This window comes from Umbelopsis ramanniana (assembly GCF_025399195.1).
Source record: "Umbelopsis ramanniana AG unplaced genomic scaffold K450scaffold_50, whole genome shotgun sequence".
Classification (NCBI taxonomy): Eukaryota; Fungi; Mucoromycota; class Umbelopsidomycetes; order Umbelopsidales; family Umbelopsidaceae; genus Umbelopsis; species Umbelopsis ramanniana.
In genome coordinates this window covers 22,883-40,991 of record NW_026252136.1, presented here as the reverse complement: position 1 = coordinate 40,991, position 18,109 = coordinate 22,883, and the positions used below count along the sequence as shown (strand labels likewise).

Here is an 18,109-nt window from a genome sequence, read left to right as displayed (position 1 = left end):
CTTTCACTCAGTTTTTTTTTCTGGCTGAACTCTTTTGAAAATATTATATAAGCAAACGTCTCAACATAAAATGCCGGAATCCTTTTGTGTTATCCACTTTTTTTGTACTGCGGCATCACCAATTAAATGAAGGAATTTGAAAATTGTCTCGACAAGGATTTTCACTTTGGCTACGCAACTGCCGCCGTTCAAATCGAAGGTGCCTGGAACGTTGACGACAAAGGTCTGTCGATTTGGGACAAATTCTCTCATTTACCCAATAAAATAAAGGACAACACCAATGTAGACGAGACAGCAGAGGCATACAAGTTCTACAAGGAGGATGTTCAGCTGCTGAAATCGTACGGCGCAAACGCATACAGATTCTCTATAGCTTGGTCTCGAATCATTCCTCTCGGTGGCCGTAACGACCCGGTCAATGCTAAAGGTATCGAGTTTTACTCCAACCTCATTGATGAGTTGCTCGCAAACGGAATCACCCCATTTGTCACACTCTTCCACTGGGACACTCCTCAAGCATTGGAGGATCGATACAACAGTTTTTTGAACAAGGAAGAGTTTGTAGCGGATTTCTGCAATTATGCAAAGGTTTGCTATGAAGCGTTTGGTGACAGAGTCAAGCATTGGATCACCTTCAACGAGCCGGAAGTTTATTCAGCATGCGCATACTTGGCAGGCATCTTTGCTCCAGGAAGATGCTCAGACAGATCTAAGAGTAGCGAAGGAAATTCGTCCACGGAGCCATTGATCGTTAGCCACAATATGCTGATTGCTCACGCCAACGCTGTGAAAATTTACAGAACGGAATTTCAACCCACCCAAAATGGAACCATAGGAATCACGCTTTCGGGCAACTGGGCGGAGCCTTGGAACCCTAATGACCCACGCGACGTCTCCGCGGCAGAAAGAATGCTTGTGTTTGATATTGCCCGCTATGCGGACCCGGTGTTCAAGAGTGGCGACTATCCTCCGGAAGTCCGCCACCAGATGGGAGATAGATTGCCGACCTTCACTCCAGAAGAATCAGCTCTTGTGTTGGGAAGCTCTGATTTCTATGGCATGAACACCTACACTGCCTTCTATATCAAACACAAAGACACACCAGCAGATGACACTGACACCAAGGGTAATGTCGTCTTTGAGGAAACCAACTGGGAAGGCAAACCTCGCGGCCCAAAGAGTGCTACAGACTGGCTGTGTACCACACCTTGGGCTTTCCGCAAACTTCTCAACTGGATCTATGCTAGGTACAAGTATCCTATTTACTTAACAGAACAGGGTACTACGGCTCCAGGAGAGACTGCACCTACTGAAGATGTACTCAATGATACCTTCAGAATCCATTATTACACAACTTATGTCGAATCTCTCGCTCGTGCTGTAAAGGAGGATGGTGTTGTAGTCAAGTCTTATTTGGCTTGGTCACTGCTTGACAACTGGGAATGGGCGAATGGTTTCACTGATAGATTCGGTGTTACCTTCGTAGATTTTTCATCGCCTGAGAAGACCCGGTATCCCAAAAAGTCAGCCTATGTTCTCAAGGAGTTATTCCAAAATTTGATTAAGAATGAATGAAAATAAAGAGTTCTATGCCTTTATTAAATCTATCTAATTACATATGTTGTGTCTATGGCAGTATCAAAGTAAATGACGTCTTCTTTCATAACGTGTGGCACTGCTGTTCCGTCCTCTCGGTATACTTCACATGACGATAGCTGGATAGCGCAAGGATGACCAGCTCTAGACTTGATTTTTACTGGCAAGTCAACCTTTCCGCCCGTCCATGAGAAACAAATTTCGAAGCCGCCACGAGCACAAACTCCATTGATATGGCCATCTTCCAGACTGGACACGTTGGGCAGTGCTGGTAAAAGCCGTATAACATTCTCATGAGACTGAACAAATAGTTCGATGATACCTGCAGCGCCTCCGAAATTACCATCAATCTGGAACGGGGGGTGGATGTCCAAAAGGTTTGGCATGGTGGAGTGTCCAAGCAACGAGTTAATATGGAACAAAGCTTCATCACCGTCCAGTAGTCTTGCCCACAGGTTGATCATCCATGCTCTACTCCATCCTGTATGGCCACCACCATGCTGTGTTCGAGTGTGTAGCGTAACCTTGGCAGCTTCAGCCAGCTGTGGTGTTGTGTTTGGCGAAATCAAATTACCAGGATACAGGCCCCAGAGGTGAGAGGTATGGCGATGACCAGGCTCAGCCTCTTCATACTCCTCTTGCCACTCCAACAGCTGACCTTGCGATCCTATTTGCATGGGCGGAAGCTTACTAAGTGTCGTTTGTGTTTCCGAAACTAGATTAGATTTGTCAAGGATGGTCGATATTTCCAAAAAGGCGGTGAAAAAGGCACGCAGAATTTGAATGTCAATAGTCGAGCCTTCACACAGGCGTCCTTGCGTACCGTTCTTCAATATAAAGGTGTTCTCAGGTGACAAAGACGGGCTCGTAACTGCATACTGTCCATCTCCACTCTCCACCAGAAAGTCCAAATAAAATTGCACAGATTCCTTGTATACTTCATACATTCTTTCCAATACGCTGCGGTCGCCATTGAAGAGATAATGCTCCCAAATGTGGAGGCAAAGCCATGGCCCACCTAATGTCCATAAAGTCGCGGGCATCCATTTATCCACAGGTGCACAGTCAGCCCAGATATCAGTGTTGGAGTGAACACACCAACCACGACAGCCATAGAGAGATTGGGCCACTTCCTTGCCTCTATCCGCTAACCTTTCCATAATGTCGAAAAGCGGGACTTCGCACGATGAGATGTTGCCTGAGTTGACTAGCCAATAGTTCATTTGAAGATTGATGTTGGTTGTGAATCTGGCGCCCCAAGCAGGTTGCATTAATGTTCCCCATATGCCTTGAAGATTAGCTGGAAGCGGTCTATTGGGTCCGTTTCTACTGCTAGACAGGAGCAGGTACCGACCGTATTGATAATACAGAGCAATTAGGCCAGAATCATCCAGACTGTGACGATCATGAGTTGGTTCAGAGAAAGCAGCAAGCCGCTTATCAGTCGACAAGCGAGATTGCTCGTTTGATTTGCCCAATGATAGGGACAATGTGTTGAAATTTGAAGTATAGTCTTCATTGTGACGTTTCCAAAGATTATCCACGCCAACTTTCATACAGGCTTCAAATGTATCAAGGCATGCCTGAGCCGGGTCTTGCTTTCTAAACGTCGAGTGAGCTGCACATAGTATCCAAGCCGTTTGAGCGTTTGTCACCACTATATGATTGTTGATAAATTCAACAATTGCGCTTTCATCAACAATGACCTTGATAGCGGTTGCTGCACGATTGCTTCCTACACCACCAGGGGTCAAATGCAGAATCAAACTATTCTCGCTTGAAATGGCAGTAACACCGTCGTGATATGAATTGTAATCCATGGGATCGCCATTCATTCGATCCAGAGAGGCCGTAAAGGACAGCTTTCCAGGAACGGAACTGGTCAGTTTAGTGGCTAACACCTCATCCGGAAAACTAGCAAAGGTGGATCTGGTGTATGTTGCATTGTCCAAGTCGTAGTGAACGTCAACAGAAGCGTTGGATAGGTCCAATTCCCGACGATAGTTGGTAACTTTTTCAAGGTCGTGCCCGAATTCTATTGTGCAGTTGGCCAATGGCTCGTAGTGTCGCTGCCCCAAGGGGCTGGAGAAGAAGGCGAGTTCAGCCAATTTCTCAGCTTCGACCTGATGCCCATTTCGAATAAGTTCTCGTAGCTTTGCTAGATGTTTGTGACCATCTTTGGAGCATCTATCAATCTGGCCGCCGTACCATACGGAATCCTCGTTCAATATCATAGTATCAACGTTGGTATCGCCAAATATCATCGCGCCGAGTCGCCCATTTCCAACCGGCAAAGCTTCCTCCCATTGCAGTGCTGGCTTGTCGTACCATAATTTCAATTCAGGGTGAGTAGCCATACTCGTGGCAGCTGAAGGAGTGAATTAAAACAAGGTGTAAGATAGACAGCGGCGCGCAAATAGAGTAGAGTTGTTAATTTTGGATGATTACTATCCGGGGGTTTTCCATCACATCGGATTTAAAAGGGGAATAAAAAAGGCGTGAGATATCGTTACAGCTTGGCAAGCCTGACTCTTCCGAGGATGAAATATAATCAACGTCAAGTGCAAAACTCCCAATTATCTCCACTTGTGTTCCCTTTAGGTTGCTTGTGTCCTTACCTTGTTTTTGTAATTTGCCGGATGGTGGATGAATCGCGAATGAGTTGCATTCGACGACGGAATTACAATCTATTTTTTTTTTTTATAAAGTTTTACGTTGCGTGATATACAGTTTTCGTATCCGAGGAAAGCCTATATTAATCGTAATCGATCAATGAAGGCAAACAACATTCTTCTTCATAGTTATATGAAGGGCTTTATATGACATGAACACTTTGTCTCTGTCAATAGAACTGGCGATTCTCTATGTGTAGTTTGCATAAATATTAGAGTGATAATGACATGTCAAATTTCGCAGGCACTAATCATGATGACAACTGCACTTTCCAAGAACGGCGATACAGCCATATAGATACTTTGTCTAAACAAACTTGACAATGTTGACACGATGGGTACAACGGAGAATCATACTCTTGTGCCAAGGAGATTGCATTTGTCCACTATGAAGTGAGGTTTTTGTACTGAATTTGAAATGCTACATTCTGAAGTATCAAGGGTCACAAGCTAGTCAAATTACAATTTAATCATATGTAATGGCGGTGTGAGCCTATTGAGGCACAATAAAAGTTGTAAGAGAGAAAAATTAGTATCTAGTGAAACAGATGCAAAGTTTTGAAAGGTATAGTTAGAGTAATTCTGAATTAGCAGTGTATTATATTCGGCCGAAGATGTTGACGTTCAACGCGCTTTAAAGCTGCTAGGTGTTGAGAAGGGCATGAGAGATCAGTGAAATTTAACCACACCAGTCTTTGTATCATTTGAACTATTGCCATAATTTAAAAAATGACTTTTAATGATTCAGCAAATCAAAACTCCGTGTAGATGTTGAGGACGATCTTTTTCCTCTCCTAGCCGATCAATATCATGCCAGTTCTACGCAAATCAAGCAAAGGAACGATACTGAACGTTTAAATTGATCACACCCATACAATAGAGGATGACGGCAGTTTTCGCTTCGTAAACTTCATTTTTGCGCTCAAGCAACCAGCTTGATATCTAACAACACTCAGAAGAACAGTAATATTACAAACGTTCTCAGATTGTGGGCCCTCCCAGCCACTTTCGCGTTGTGTATCCCTCACTGCTCTATATAACGTTGTCAGCATATCTTCTTAAGCAATGAGTCACTTTCTGCTCCAAAGTGTCATTATGAACAATCAGAACCGTTAGCAGCAACGGAACTTTGACCCAACTTTAAAAAGAAAAAATTTGGGATCAATAATTTCCAAAAGTCTAGGACCTTTGTTCGTTCGACTTCTTTCCTTTTTGAAAAACTAACAGAGATGCAACTCTTTGACATCAATGCCAAAAAGCAATTTGGTAAAAGTCTCAGAAATGACTTCATCATGGCTGATGATTACACTCCCATGAATCACGGGTCATACGGTACCTATCCTATTCAAGTTCAAAAGGCTCTTCGTGACTATCAAGACCTTGCCGAACGCTCTATAGATACATGGATAAAGCGAGACATGTACCCTGAGATCTATCGAGCCAAAGAAAAGCTTGGTCAGCTTATCAGTTGTGACGCAGACGAACTGGCTTTCGTCGTTAACACTAGCACCGGTATCAATGCCGTTGCTAGAAGTCTCCGTTTTGAAGAAGGTGACAAAGTTATATTGGTACGAAAATGACCCATCATATTGACCTAATACTATAATGGACGTTACATGTCACTAACATGACATGGCATTTCATTTTCATACAGTTATCTACTATTTATGACGCCATGGGCCGTACTCTACAGTACTTGAAGGATACAAGAAATGTCGAGTTGATAAAGTTAGATCCTGTATACCCTATAAGCGACGATGATTTAGTGGCTATGATCGAAGATGCTATCCTCAAAGAAGAGGCTAAAACTGGAGTCACTGGTGGAAAGATCAAGTTTGCGCTCATCGACGCCATCACGTCCGTGCCTGGAGCGATAGTGCCATACGAGCGTATCATCAAGCTGCTGCGAGACCACAACATCCTGTCGTTGATAGATGGTGCCCATGCCATTGGTACAAACATTTGGATTTGCCTACATTGTTTTTACCACGAGACCTAACTTTTTTCTCACCCTCTTGCGTACAAAGGTCAAATCGCATTGAACTTACGGGAGGCTGACCCCGATTTTTTTGTTACGAATTGCCACAAATGGTTGTTCACTGTCCGAGGTTCGGCAATTTTGTATGTGCCTAAGCGAAATCAACACCTAGTGCATCCAGCAACTATTAGTGCTGCCTACAAAGATCACTCTGATGTGAACGACACATCAAATACTTTCCAAGCAGAGTTTAGCTGGCATGGTACACAAGACTTTTCGCCCTATTTGACTGTTTTTGCTGGTGAGTTATCATTCCCTACGCCGACCTTATATTGACCGACGCTGACTCATTGCTTCTAGCCCTTGAGTACCGTGAATCACTAGGCGGAGAGGAAAAGATTCGTGAATATTGCTGGGGATTGGCCCGACGTGGCGGAGCTCTGGTAGCCAAGATACTGGGCACTGATGTCCTTGAGAACGAAGAGAAGTCACTGACAGCACAGATGGTCAATGTGAGACTCCCTATTGTTGCTCACGATGGCGATGGCTATTATCTGGATCGCTTCATTGATGAGGGTGTCTACAAACACAAATGCTTCGTCCCCCCTTTCAAACATCATGGCGTTTGGTACACTCGTTTATCGGCCCAGGTGTACCTTGATGAGAGCGATTTCGAAAAGACCGGATATGCTCTTAAAGAGATTTGCGCACAGCTCGAAAAGGAGAGACTTGAGGGCAAGAAATAAAGAGCTGTTATGAGCTGACATACCTATAGTTTTTTTATTCATTTTTAATATAAGATTATGACATTTCAAAAGAGGGAGATATGGTAATAAGGTACATTATAATTTAATGTTCAATAAAGTTTACGATGCACAATGGCGTGCATAGGAATGAAGCGGTGAGGGTGGCTAATAGTCGACCTACCAGTAGTCTATCAGCAAAGGGAGGAAAAATGGTGTTGTAAGCATGTTCCGCTTGTCCCGCAGTAAGTCTTCAAGCATAGAATGATGACTTCAGATCGCTCGAAGATCACAAGAAGGATACAGGTAGGTATGATTTTCTTTAGATAATAAACATCGGATGGTGGGCATATCATGACTGTACACAATCTCAACAAATATCAGTTTCAAAAAGACACCGTATGACTCTTCCTGACCGTCGGTGTAACAAAGTGACTACTGGTGGCAAGCCAACTCCTACTGAATCAAATAACTGGATTAGGGGACTATTTAAACCTCACCAGCTTTTTCACACTCTTCAACATATCTATCTTTCCACAAGGGACCCTACCGCTCTAGACCAATTCATAAAACCCCTGGATTATACATCTTTGAATCAATGGCTCCAAGCTCAAATCATCATGCCAAAAAGCAATTTGGTCATAGTCTTCGAGCTGACTTTCTGATTGCTGACGACTACACCCTCATGAACCATGGTTCATATGGTACATATCCTGCTGTAGTAAGAACAGCGCTTCGACAGTATCAAGATCGCGCTGAGAATTGTATCGACACCTGGTTCAGGCGAGATATGTATACCGAGGTCCAAAAAGCAAAGGAAAAGCTTGCTACCCTGATTCACTGCCACGCAGACGACCTAGCTTTCATCGCAAATGCAAGCACTGGTATTAACTCAGTGGCTCGTAGTCTTCCCTTTCAGTCTGGAGATAAAATATTGCAGGTACAGAGTCGTTCATCGTCACTAGCATGTTGAGGAGCGCTAACTCAGTCATCGTAATTTTTAGCTATCGACAATTTTTGCAGCTACAGGAGCCACAATGAGATTCGTGAGAGATACCAGAGGTGTGGAACTTATCATCTTGGATCCCACATATCCTATCAGTGATGACGATTTGGTGGCTATGATTGAGGAAGCTATTCTCAAAGAAGAGACCAAAGTTGGTGTGACTGGCGGCAAGATCAAGATGGCTGTATTGGACACTATTTCATCAACGCCTGGTGTACGAGTTCCGTTTGAGAGAATCATCAAGTTGCTGCGGAAACATAATATTCTGTCTTTGGTGGACGGAGCTCATGGAATTGGTAATACATTTCAGCGTTACCAAACATAAATTGTCCACCAAGCACATATGTTAATAGATATCCTCTCCTTCATATCACAATTTTCTCAATTTCCATCCATTAGGTCAAATCCCTTTGAATCTTCATGAAACGGATCCGGACTTCTTCATATCAAATTGTCATAAATGGTTGTACACCGTGCGAGGCTCGTCTATCTTATACGTGGCCAAGCGAAACCAGCGATATATCCACCCGGCTATTACTAGCGAATATTACAAGGACCATTCCGATCTAAGTGATATGTCTGAAACTTTCCACAAGGAATTTAGCTGGCAAGGCACGCAAGACTTTTCAGGCTTTTTGACTACTTTTGCTGGTAAGTTGGTTAGAGGTATCATGGCTATCTTTTATGTCCCAAAATTTTTAAACGCTCATTTTTCAACTAGCTTTGGAATACCGTGAATCACTTGGTGGAGAAGAGAAGATTCAAGAGTACTGCGGGAATTTGGCTCGACGTGGAGGAGAGCTGGTAGCCAAGATACTAGGCACGGAAGTGATGGAAAATGAAGAAAAAACGTTGACGGCTATGATGGTCAACGTCAGACTCCCTCTTGTTGCTCATGAAAACGATGGGTACTATATGGAGCGATTCCTTGAAGAAGGAGCGTTCAAACGCAAATGTTTTGCTCCTGGTTACAAGTACAAAGGCACGTGGTATACGCGTTTGAGCGCGCAGGTGTATATGGAAGAGAGCGATTTCGAAAAGGCTGCTCACGTTCTCAAAGACATTTGCGAGCAGCTTGAACAAGAACGGCTGGAGGGGCAGAAGAAATAAAATAAACTGTAAACGATAATAAATTGACATGTCGATATTTTTTAAAGCTAAGCTAAGAAACAAGGCCATTGAAAAGTTTGGGGAGAATTTCTCTGAGCTCGCAGCCGCCCCTTAAATCGTTCTTTAACACAACACATCAGACTACTCTAAAGAATCTTTAATCATGGACGCCATTGACAATTCACTCGATGATGTTATAATGAAGGATAGACAGGATAAGAAGCAACAGAAACAACAGAAGCAAACGAGGGATGGCAAGCGATCACAAGGAATCAACAAGCGATCTGGACCCATAAGAAATACATCGTCTGGCCGAGGCGGCGCTCATCGCAAATCGCCCACTGTATGTCCTATTTTCCCTGATTCATTGGCGAAAGCAGCATGATCATAGCACTTCAGCATCTCACTGAATTTCATTACCTTTGCCCCCTCCTCCTTCATCATCAGCAAGGTCGCAGAGATACCAATTCCCCATGGAAACATGACTTGTACGAACAAGGCAACAGCAATGGTCGTAACGTTCAGAGAAGCAATAGCTCTACTGCAGCAAGCATTATTTCTCGCCTTGGCAGTGCTCCTGGTTCCAATACCATCAAAGTCGAAAACCTTCACTATGAAGTAACAGAAGCCGACGTCAATGTATGTGTAGTGGTTAGACATATGACGTGAAATGACGATACGGGCTCATATATTGATGAATCTCGATCCTTCAGGAACTTTTCAAATTGGTTGGTCCATGCAGCGCCAAGCTCTTATTTGATCGCTCGGGTAGATCCAATGGAGTGGCCAACGTCAAGTTCGACAACGCCGCCCACTCGAAAGCCGCATTTGAAAAGTATAACAACGTTGAATTGGATGGTAAGAGCATTAATTGGAATAACGAGAATGTTTGCAAGTGGTGGGTTTCTAAGACCTTGTCTTAAAATACCAGGTCAACCTATGAAAATTACCATTGTGGAACAGCAACAACGCGCACAAGGGATTTTGAGCCGTATTGGTCAACGAAAATAAAGCGATCTGTGGTGGCTTTTGCGAAGAAGTATTCTCGATTATGAACACAAGCACCAAGAGAAGCTCTAAGCAAGTGATTATTCTTTGTAAAATAAAAATAGCGTTTTCAACGATAACTGCGCTCCAGACTTGCATTTCCACACTGTTTCGTATAAAACCCAATATCTGCCAAAATGATTACGCGACTTACTACGCAAAGGATTTCTAAGAAAAAAACAATGCGCTATTTATTGTTTCCTTCGTTCGACTGCTGCGAAGCTTTGCACGGTTGACTTACGCAGCATAATGATAACGCTGGGGAAGAATGAATGAATTAAAACGGTCGGTACGATCTTTCCCCGCTTTTGCAGTTGCCTTTTGTTGATAGCTCGGCGGTGAAAAATCGCCAGTACGTTGGTACTCGTCAGCATTTTCGATAGGGAACATGTGACGGCTGTTTAGCACTTTTTTGTGTCTCGAATTTCGAAACCAATTACCCCAGTAAACATCTATCAAGGGTTCGACGGCAATAGCAGAGAAGTGTTCTGAACATCGTAGCGATTATAAATCGTTAGAAAGGCTTTTACTTCGGGAAAAAATGGACGAATATGCGAAATTGGTAATATTCTCATTTAGGGAAGTGTGAAAGTACACAGCCCATGCTTTTGGTTGGACTTGAAAAAGCTGCAAAATTGGTTTTCCCGGCATGAGACAGGGCTTCCTTCGTATCTTTTTTACCCGCCTTACAAATAGCTTGAAATCTACTCTACATTCCTCGTTAACTGGCTTTCTAATGTTCGGTATGATGAAGCAGTATGGCAAATGCCTCCTGCTATTACTGCTTATTCCAATGGTGCAAGCTCAATCAGTGTCCAATCCCTTCTTCTTGCACACATTATGGCAGTACACTGGATCCGATATCTCTGTTGGTACCGCCAACCTAAGTACCTCTGAAGTAGCGTCCTCTCAACTCTTCCAGACCATTGATCCGTATGATGATCAATCGGTTAGTCAAATCAATGACAGAGTCCTTCTGAAATTCGGTACAGCATGCAACGCCACCACCAATTTCACCACCGTTCAAACCCTCAATAGTAACGTCATTGGCACTGTCAGTAATGTCTCGATCATTGCCTTGATCGAGAGAAGTGCCGACTGTTATTGGGCCGAGAAAATAGCCACAGCCCAATCTATTTCTTCAACCAACCATCTCCTGCTGAAAGCTATACTCATTTACGATAACATAACTTATATGAACACCAACCCAGTCGTCAGTGCCGCTGAAGGCACTACAAGTACGCCAAGTTATCCTGCATCTCTGCCGAATGATCAAAACATCACTTTTATGAAGGATAACAACATCGATCTCACCAGCTATAATGGGCTTCCCACTTATTTTATATCCAATGCCTACGGCTCCAATTTATCATCCCTTGCTGACTCTGCCAATGCTCAGTCTTCAGGTAACAACAAGATGGTATGGCTCGTTCGTCCCGTACTAGCTACTGTTTGCTGGTCAAATTGTCCAGATGGCTTCACGTCCATGATCTCCTCGGCAAAAGGTTATCTCAGTTATGTCATTGCTTTGGCTGCTCTATTTTTAGTAGGCAAGTATCGAAAATTGGTGTTGGTGGATGTTCTCTTTCTTACTAGTGACTAACATGACATACGTTTATTAGCTGCTGTTTTGCTTCGCTGGTATCGCATGCGCAGGTATAATGCACAATTGAGCAGAGGTGACATCGAACGAGGCATCCCAATGCATAATCGTCCTGTCAACAAGGTCCATCCTCTTCCCGTTGATATTCTCAATACCTATCCTATTGAGAAGTATTCCCCATCCCTCGTCAAAAACGGAAGTTGTGCCATTTGTCTGGACGACTTTGTTGTCGACAAGAATGAAATTCGAGTACTTCCATGTGGGCACGGTTTTTGTACCGGTTGTATAGGTAAGATAATTTTTTTCTTTTTTGCGATCCTTAGGAGTTTCAGTAGAAAAACAACAAACAAACCGGTATTGACTCACCTACCTTTCTATAGATCCTTGGTTAACCGACAAATCTCCTCTATGTCCTATTTGCAAGCACGACTGTCTTCCTCCTGATCTTCGCAAGAATGCAGACTTGGTTGAACAGAACAACGCTGTACAACTAGGCGCTGCCTCCCCTTTCAATACACCCTCGGCAGCAGCAGCAGCTGCTTTAGCGTCGACTTCAACCCCGGCTGCTTCTGTTCACTCACCTAATGTCCAAGACCATACAGAAGAGCCGGCCACTGAAACCATTAACCATGAACAACACACTGATTTGGAAGGTACTAGCGTTGATCACCAAAACGTGGATGTAGCCCACCTGACGCCGCCACCACATACACCACAAGACACCGATGGCACCGATACAGAACGGCACGGCACCCAGTAGTCGATTTCATATTTCTTAAAGCTTTCCGATTTTGAAAGAGCCTATCCGCTCGACAAGATTTGTAATTTAAAGACTGTAATTGTAATTCTTTTTTTACGTTTTTGAAAAATCATATTTGTATGCCTTCACCTTTCTCAGCTCATGTATTTTTAAAAAGATGTATAATTTAAACCAAATTAAAGCAAAGCCAGGCAACTCTTTGACAAAAACAGAATCTTTTTCTGGATCCTTTTTTTTCTTTTTTTCAAAACCTTGGAAGGATTTAATTTACGTGGGGTGGGCATTTCAGTTACATACAATGTATGCGTTGACAAAGGCTGTCGTGTATCCGGTCAACGGATTGGGGGAGCAAGTAAAATGGAAGGTAGGCGAAAAAGAACAATGAAAAGAGAAGAGTGGGGGCATGAATGGGTTGGGCATGGGTAAAAACAAAGAAAAAGGGGGGTAAAGTACAACATGATGAGAGGTATTGATCAAAGGTTAAAGCATTTAACTCCAAAACCTTGACAGGAAAGAGTTGGATCTTTGTTTGCGCGTAGAAGTTTGAGTGACATCTATTTCCCATTCACTTCCTTCGAAGGCGGCATAATCGTTGCTACGTCGGCTCAAGCTATCCATTGACTTCTTGGCAAGACTTGAAATTCCATCCAAGCTGGGCCGGAAATCGACACTTTTCCGACTTGACAGCATTGCATGGTCCGTGGACCTGCGACCAACGATATCAATCGATTTTCTTCCTCCGAACCCACCCCACCAAGCTTTCTTGACCTCTCTTTCTTGAAATCGTCGGAGAGCTTCTGCTTCAGGGCCGTCGTCAAGGACAAGAGATGGGCGAGGAACGATATCGTCTTCAATACCAGAGCTATTGGCACTATTGGCAGCCATGGCATTGATCAAGGCGGCGTTTCGTAGTTTGCTAATGTCTGAGTTGGAGCGGCTGAGAGAGGGTCGACTAACAGGTGGTCTGAAGTGATCTAGGGATGCTCGCTGCTCGAATAGGCTATCACCATTAGCATCGACTTGAGGTCGCAGTTGTCGAGCAAAATGGTCGTCACTAACACTACCATAGGCTCTTCGCTCCAGCGATTCCACATAGGTTTCAGGCTCAAAGCTGTAGGATACAAACGAATCCTTTTCACACATGGTTTGATCATCAGGGTTATCTTCCCAGGAGCTGGGTGGGGTATCAAATTGTGAACTTCCACTGGACTCCTCGCCGGATTTCGCCGGCGACAAGTGGCCGGAGCCCATGTTTGGAGCACGTGGTGGTTCAGCGGAGGAATCAAAGTAGTCATCGTCCATTCGGGAAAGATGCACGCTATGGCGTACAGGGGTATGGTCCAGTGATGTACGAACTGACGAGTCACTTGCTTTTCCATCCAATTCAGTCGGTAAACTTGGTCTGCGCAGTCTATTCAATTTCGACTTGGATTGCACTATCTTGTGGTGGTGAGAATCCAGATGCAGGTTCTGAAGCTCGGTACTGACTTGGAAAACACGGAATGTTTCCAGAATGTTTACAATTTCCGTATGGTTTTTTGCAGTTGCTACACTTAATGGCGTTGACCCATACTTGTCTTTGATGTCAACTAATGCACCATTGCGTAACAGTAGTTCAACAACTTTGGTACAGCCGTTTGCGGCTGCAACATGTAGAGCAGTTGATCCTGTTGCTCCAGCTACAGCTAGAGATTTATCAGTGCTATGTTTCTTGGACCAGCTGCAATAAAAGCATGGCAAAGGAATGAGTGATAGGATGGGCTATTTTTGAAATAACATAACAAACATTTACCGCTGCAGGTTTACATCAGCGCCACGGTCAATCAGATACTGAACCACGGCAATGTTACTGTCACTGATACAGGCCATTTGTAAGGGCATGTATCCATTTACAACAGAGTCGATACCGGCACCATGGTCAAGAGCAAATTTAACAAGACCTATGAGTTCGTGAGGAGGAGGGGTAAGCTTATCATTGACAACACTTGTGAATATAAATATATAGCTGCGTAAAAGAAGGGGGACTAAAATAGAACGGGTGAGGCTTGCAAACCAAGGCAAACCACGGTTCATTGAAAGAGCGCGTCCCCCTTCCTTTGAAAAAGTGAAGCTTGCATAAAATAAGATAAAAAAGAGCGCCTAGGAAAAATAACCATACCAATATTGCCAGTGGCAGCTGCTGAGTGAAGGTGTAGCAAATTATTGCTATTGGAAGGTCTACGAGAATCTATGATGGGTGGATTGTTGGCGGCGGTGGGAGATGTAACGGGAGGCTGCTTGACGGAAGAATCCTTCAATCTGGTCATTCCACCTGCTGTAAGCGATGAACAGGTGACTAGGTGCGGAGATGTGGGGGTATATTCACTTCAAAATTCAACAAGATATAACAGGATGCATAGACTGAGGCTAGGATTATAGCTTTTGAAGATGAGATAGAAGAAGGGTTGGCCTGACTGGACAGTTACTGGAATTTTTAGAATACTGGCGCACTTAAAAAATCCAATATCTGTATTGCATTCAAAGCCCGAAATGCGCCAAAGTACAATGCAAGTCTTCCTTACCAGCATTATGCTAAGCTAATAACGATAACTACCGCAAATTATATCATAGAAGCAAATTCGTGTACAAGAGCAAAGAAAAATCTGCGGCTTTGTACCTTCTTGGCTCAAGCCATGCAAGGTATGGCACATATTCCCTAGCGGTAGCGACCTTTCGTTTAAGTAAGACCATGACCTGCTATGGATGAAAAAAAAGAGATTGATTGGCACTTCTTAGTAATCCATCGCCGTCGTTTATATTGTGTTTGCCAAGGCCATAGATTTGGTACTTACCGAAAGATCTCCAGAGTCTTCTCTTTGCAGGCCGGGCAGTTCTTACTAGTTATATTCGCCTACCATTAAAAGGCAAGGACCCTAATTACGCAAGGCTTAGCGCACCCCTATCACTCTCGATCGAAAGAAATTGAATTCAGCATTCCAACTGTTGAAGAAAATATTTGAGTCACAGTTTTATGAGATCACCTGAGGCTTTGGTCCTTTTTATCGGATATCTCGAAGACACATGTGGCGACGATGTCGATCGAAAGAAAGAACTTAGCTTCTGCTTTAACTCCTTGATGCTGAGGACCTGTTGCCTTGATCTCACAAAAATTGGCGGTAGTTTGTTTCTTTGCGTTGCTTTGTCTGAGTATTGATGGTGTGTGCCGCAAGGCCAAAAGTCCTTCTGGTGTCAAGTTCTCGTCCCAGCAGTACAACAGTTCTAGGTGATGTGGATTAATTATAACGCTCTGTCCAGTGATTGGGAAACAACTAAGTGATTGAAAGATCCATATTATTTGACTCTTTCTCTGTCCTACGGGTTAGTTGGTGTCGAGGGCCACCAGCCTGCCTGTCTTCATTTATTTTTTAGCACTGCGACCCAACACCACCTGTGTAATGTACCACGAAATTTGAGTATTGTCCTGCACGCCTTTGGTTTTCATCGCCTTTAAGTTAAGTCCGCCACCTTATTCCAGGACTCCATCTTCGCCTCCACCTCCCTCTCATCCGTCAAGAGCAACATGCACATGAAAAATCGATCTGTCGATCCGAGTATGTGATGCGGTTCATGCGTTTCTCGGCGGAAAACACGGAAATGAATCGATTTGTTCTGACTCACAAATCTTCACTAAGCTGAAATAAACAACTAGATGCTTTCCCGGGTTTGATCCCAATCGTGATATATACCATTTCTGAAATTGATATTCGGCCAGGGATGAATTGAATCTTGGGTAATATCCAGTGAATAAGATATAGAATGGCAAGCAACTTCTTATGACATGAGATCTGTTACTCTATAACTTGCGGGGGTGGCTCTTGGTTGTTCATGTCAAATAGAAATAATCAGTAACTTCATCACAGAGCGTCTGTCGTCCACTACCAGATTTTACTAGGCGGGCTTTTTGGATTCATTCATGTCCAGCCCATATTAGGCAGAAGCCCTTCGACTTAAAAATAAAAAAATAATAGTTTAATTTGTTATTATTTAGCTACTCTAAGCAACGCTTTAGCCAGAAAGGGTACAATCTGTGACATATGTAATAACGAGAGACTTCAAACGAGATCACGTCGATAAAAACATGGGGAAAGTATGTGTAAGTCGGATTTTATAAAAAATAATCGGCAGAGGCTACATTTCACATGAGCAGTAGTTATAAATCGTTTCCATGTAGTAGATGTGATGAAACATCTATAAGGCTTTATTTAAAACTACAAAAGTTTGCTAATCAAGCTGGAGGCCATGCCACCACCACCGCCGCCACCACCGCCAAGCATTCCCATAATAGATCCAAGGCCACCGCTACCGCTGTCGCCACCACCCATCTGCTTGCTGATGTAGAACTTCATGGCCATTTGAGCAGCAGATGAAACGATAGCGTTCTTGTCACCACCACCACCTTGAGCGTTGAATAGTTTGGTAGCTTCACCCATAGCAAGACCAATAAGCTCGCTGCTGCCACCGCCACCGCCACCTCCGGAGAACATCTTCATAGCTTGCATAGCAGCAGCTGAACCGAGGTCGCTTGAGGAGTGCTCGGAGCTGGGTTGACCCTGGGGAGACTCGTTATAAATTTGTTGATGAGCGTTAGCGGCTTGCTGGATTTCTTCTTGGCCAGCAGGGCGGTTATGTGGAGCATCATCATTATCACCACCACCAGTGAACTGGGAGAGAATGGACGAGAACATTCCCTTGTCTAAGGGGGTGTATGTTTACTAGTGGTCAGTTTCATGATATTCAACTTGGTCAGCGGTCAACAGAGCACGGTTTCTTACCTTCACCATCGGAATGTCGGGAAGCGTATTCAGCAGCTTCATCTGGGTTCGGTCTTGCCTGCTGGTAGTTACCATGTTGTTGTTGTTGTTGGCCACTGTAACCATAGTTCTCTCTTCCTTGTCCTGCCGGAGTTCAAACTCTCAGTACTAGCCTTATATGCTGCAGAAGACCGACGGTTCTTTCATGCAAATGTATCTTACCTTGCTGGCCACCTTGTTGGTATTCTTGCTGGCCACCTTGTTGGTATTCTTGTTGGCCACCTTGTTGGTATCCGTGCTGTTGACCACCTTGCTGGTAGCCCTGTTGACCACCTTGTTGGTAGCCTTGTTGACCGCCCTGTTGGTAACCCTGTTGACCACCATACTGTTCGTTTTCTGTTAGGAAGAATATGAATATTGAGTCGCTTTACTTTGAGAACATCTAGGGGCACGTGTACTCTACCTTGCTGGCGACCATATTGACCACCACCACCTACGAAGAGAACGTGTTATTATATGGCAGCAAGAGCAGTTTGATCTATGTAGCTATTTTTACCTTGGTAGCTTTGAGATTCGCCTTGATTGCGTTCTTGGTTATAGTATTCTGACATCTCGTAAGTAAACCTTGTAAAGAAGACGAGCGTTTCGTCACAGCGGTCGTGGGTTTTTAAAGAACCGGTGTTTGTATATCCTTCACTATAAAGTCATCTCGGTAACTGAATAAGGCAAGATCGGGGCTGCTCCATCATGCACTCTTTGGCGTTTTTGTCCGCCACTTGTTGACAGCGAAAGAAGCAGTCCATT

At 43.9% G+C, this 18,109-nt stretch overlaps 10 protein-coding genes across 10 annotated transcripts; 7 read left to right on the top strand and 3 right to left on the bottom strand.

Annotated features, from left to right (window-relative positions):
- Positions 1-126: 126 nt before the first annotated feature.
- Positions 127-1,575, top strand: K450DRAFT_301953 (uncharacterized protein; the record flags this gene model as incomplete). Its single annotated transcript, XM_051593760.1, has 1 exon — positions 127-1,575. One exon carries the CDS (start codon positions 127-129, stop codon positions 1,573-1,575), a length of 1,449 nt encoding a protein of 482 aa, XP_051442375.1.
- On the bottom strand, positions 1,558-4,279 carry K450DRAFT_252159 (uncharacterized protein). The gene is made up of 2 exons (XM_051590832.1): positions 4,215-4,279; positions 1,558-4,127 (listed from the first exon to the last, which is right to left on the bottom strand). The coding sequence occupies exon 2, from the start codon at positions 3,951-3,953 to the stop codon at positions 1,605-1,607; it is 2,349 nt and encodes a 782-aa protein (XP_051442374.1). The 5' UTR covers positions 3,954-4,127; positions 4,215-4,279; the 3' UTR covers positions 1,558-1,604.
- K450DRAFT_252158 (uncharacterized protein) lies at positions 4,046-4,338 on the top strand. Its single transcript, XM_051590831.1, has one exon. It carries the CDS (start codon positions 4,137-4,139, stop codon positions 4,317-4,319), a length of 183 nt encoding a protein of 60 aa, XP_051442373.1. The 5' UTR covers positions 4,046-4,136; the 3' UTR covers positions 4,320-4,338.
- A 1,053-nt stretch (positions 4,339-5,391) lies between these two features.
- Positions 5,392-7,325, top strand: K450DRAFT_252154 (uncharacterized protein). The gene is made up of 4 exons (XM_051590830.1): positions 5,392-5,836; positions 5,923-6,220; positions 6,296-6,547; positions 6,607-7,325. Exons 1-4 carry the CDS (start codon positions 5,498-5,500, stop codon positions 6,990-6,992), a joined length of 1,275 nt encoding a protein of 424 aa, XP_051442372.1. The 5' UTR covers positions 5,392-5,497; the 3' UTR covers positions 6,993-7,325.
- A 175-nt stretch (positions 7,326-7,500) lies between these two features.
- Positions 7,501-9,168, top strand: K450DRAFT_252150 (uncharacterized protein). The gene is made up of 4 exons (XM_051590829.1): positions 7,501-7,929; positions 7,994-8,291; positions 8,395-8,646; positions 8,717-9,168. Exons 1-4 carry the CDS (start codon positions 7,588-7,590, stop codon positions 9,103-9,105), a joined length of 1,281 nt encoding a protein of 426 aa, XP_051442371.1. The 5' UTR covers positions 7,501-7,587; the 3' UTR covers positions 9,106-9,168.
- A 16-nt stretch (positions 9,169-9,184) lies between these two features.
- On the top strand, positions 9,185-10,343 carry K450DRAFT_252146 (uncharacterized protein). The gene is made up of 4 exons (XM_051590828.1): positions 9,185-9,448; positions 9,553-9,744; positions 9,819-9,963; positions 10,037-10,343. Exons 1-4 carry the CDS (start codon positions 9,269-9,271, stop codon positions 10,114-10,116), a joined length of 597 nt encoding a protein of 198 aa, XP_051442370.1. The 5' UTR covers positions 9,185-9,268; the 3' UTR covers positions 10,117-10,343.
- A 478-nt stretch (positions 10,344-10,821) lies between these two features.
- On the top strand, positions 10,822-12,760 carry K450DRAFT_252142 (uncharacterized protein). Its single transcript, XM_051590827.1, has 3 exons — positions 10,822-11,702; positions 11,775-12,044; positions 12,136-12,760. Exons 1-3 carry the CDS (start codon positions 10,889-10,891, stop codon positions 12,513-12,515), a joined length of 1,464 nt encoding a protein of 487 aa, XP_051442369.1. The 5' UTR covers positions 10,822-10,888; the 3' UTR covers positions 12,516-12,760.
- On the bottom strand, positions 12,761-13,923 carry K450DRAFT_252139 (uncharacterized protein). The gene has a single exon (XM_051590826.1). The coding sequence runs from the start codon at positions 13,815-13,817 to the stop codon at positions 13,005-13,007; it is 813 nt and encodes a 270-aa protein (XP_051442368.1). The 5' UTR covers positions 13,818-13,923; the 3' UTR covers positions 12,761-13,004.
- On the top strand, positions 13,924-14,274 carry K450DRAFT_252138 (uncharacterized protein). Its single transcript, XM_051590825.1, has one exon. It carries the CDS (start codon positions 14,029-14,031, stop codon positions 14,242-14,244), a length of 216 nt encoding a protein of 71 aa, XP_051442367.1. The 5' UTR covers positions 13,924-14,028; the 3' UTR covers positions 14,245-14,274.
- Positions 14,275-16,633: 2,359 nt separating this feature from the next.
- K450DRAFT_252117 (uncharacterized protein) lies at positions 16,634-18,033 on the bottom strand. Its single transcript, XM_051590824.1, has 5 exons — positions 17,862-18,033; positions 17,769-17,798; positions 17,639-17,701; positions 17,528-17,575; positions 16,634-17,247 (listed from the first exon to the last, which is right to left on the bottom strand). The coding sequence occupies exons 1-5, from the start codon at positions 17,914-17,916 to the stop codon at positions 16,763-16,765; spliced, it is 681 nt and encodes a 226-aa protein (XP_051442366.1). The 5' UTR covers positions 17,917-18,033; the 3' UTR covers positions 16,634-16,762.
- Between the last annotated feature and the right edge of the window lie 76 nt (positions 18,034-18,109).

Bases quoted from the DNA above. Each gene is read 5' to 3' on its own strand.
- K450DRAFT_252159 (XM_051590832.1), bottom strand. From the start codon at position 3,953: ATGGCTACTCACCCTGAATTGAAATTATGGTACGACAAGCCAGCACTG.
- K450DRAFT_252158 (XM_051590831.1), top strand. From the start codon at position 4,137: ATGAAATATAATCAACGTCAAGTGCAAAACTCCCAATTATCTCCACTT.
- K450DRAFT_252154 (XM_051590830.1), top strand. From the start codon at position 5,498: ATGCAACTCTTTGACATCAATGCCAAAAAGCAATTTGGTAAAAGTCTC. The intron at 6,221-6,295 runs GTACAAACATTT...TTGCGTACAAAG, and splicing joins AGATGGTGCCCATGCCATTG to GTCAAATCGCATTGAACTTA. The intron at 6,548-6,606 runs GTGAGTTATCAT...CATTGCTTCTAG, and splicing joins CTATTTGACTGTTTTTGCTG to CCCTTGAGTACCGTGAATCA.
- K450DRAFT_252150 (XM_051590829.1), top strand. From the start codon at position 7,588: ATGGCTCCAAGCTCAAATCATCATGCCAAAAAGCAATTTGGTCATAGT. The intron at 7,930-7,993 runs GTACAGAGTCGT...CGTAATTTTTAG, and splicing joins CTGGAGATAAAATATTGCAG to CTATCGACAATTTTTGCAGC. The intron at 8,647-8,716 runs GTAAGTTGGTTA...TTTTTCAACTAG, and splicing joins CTTTTTGACTACTTTTGCTG to CTTTGGAATACCGTGAATCA.
- K450DRAFT_252146 (XM_051590828.1), top strand. From the start codon at position 9,269: ATGGACGCCATTGACAATTCACTCGATGATGTTATAATGAAGGATAGA. The intron at 9,745-9,818 runs GTATGTGTAGTG...TCGATCCTTCAG, and splicing joins TAACAGAAGCCGACGTCAAT to GAACTTTTCAAATTGGTTGG. The intron at 9,964-10,036 runs GTAAGAGCATTA...TTAAAATACCAG, and splicing joins TAACAACGTTGAATTGGATG to GTCAACCTATGAAAATTACC.
- K450DRAFT_252142 (XM_051590827.1), top strand. From the start codon at position 10,889: ATGTTCGGTATGATGAAGCAGTATGGCAAATGCCTCCTGCTATTACTG. The intron at 11,703-11,774 runs GCAAGTATCGAA...TACGTTTATTAG, and splicing joins GGCTGCTCTATTTTTAGTAG to CTGCTGTTTTGCTTCGCTGG. The intron at 12,045-12,135 runs GTAAGATAATTT...ACCTTTCTATAG, and splicing joins TTTTTGTACCGGTTGTATAG to ATCCTTGGTTAACCGACAAA.
- K450DRAFT_252139 (XM_051590826.1), bottom strand. From the start codon at position 13,817: ATGGACGATGACTACTTTGATTCCTCCGCTGAACCACCACGTGCTCCA.
- K450DRAFT_252138 (XM_051590825.1), top strand. From the start codon at position 14,029: ATGTTTACAATTTCCGTATGGTTTTTTGCAGTTGCTACACTTAATGGC.
- K450DRAFT_252117 (XM_051590824.1), bottom strand. From the start codon at position 17,916: ATGTCAGAATACTATAACCAAGAACGCAATCAAGGCGAATCTCAAAGC. The intron at 17,702-17,768 runs GTAGAGTACACG...TCTTCCTAACAG, and splicing joins TCAATATGGTCGCCAGCAAG to AAAACGAACAGTATGGTGGT. The intron at 17,576-17,638 runs GTGGTCAACAGG...GTGGCCAACAAG, and splicing joins TCAACAAGGCTACCAACAAG to AATACCAACAAGGTGGCCAG.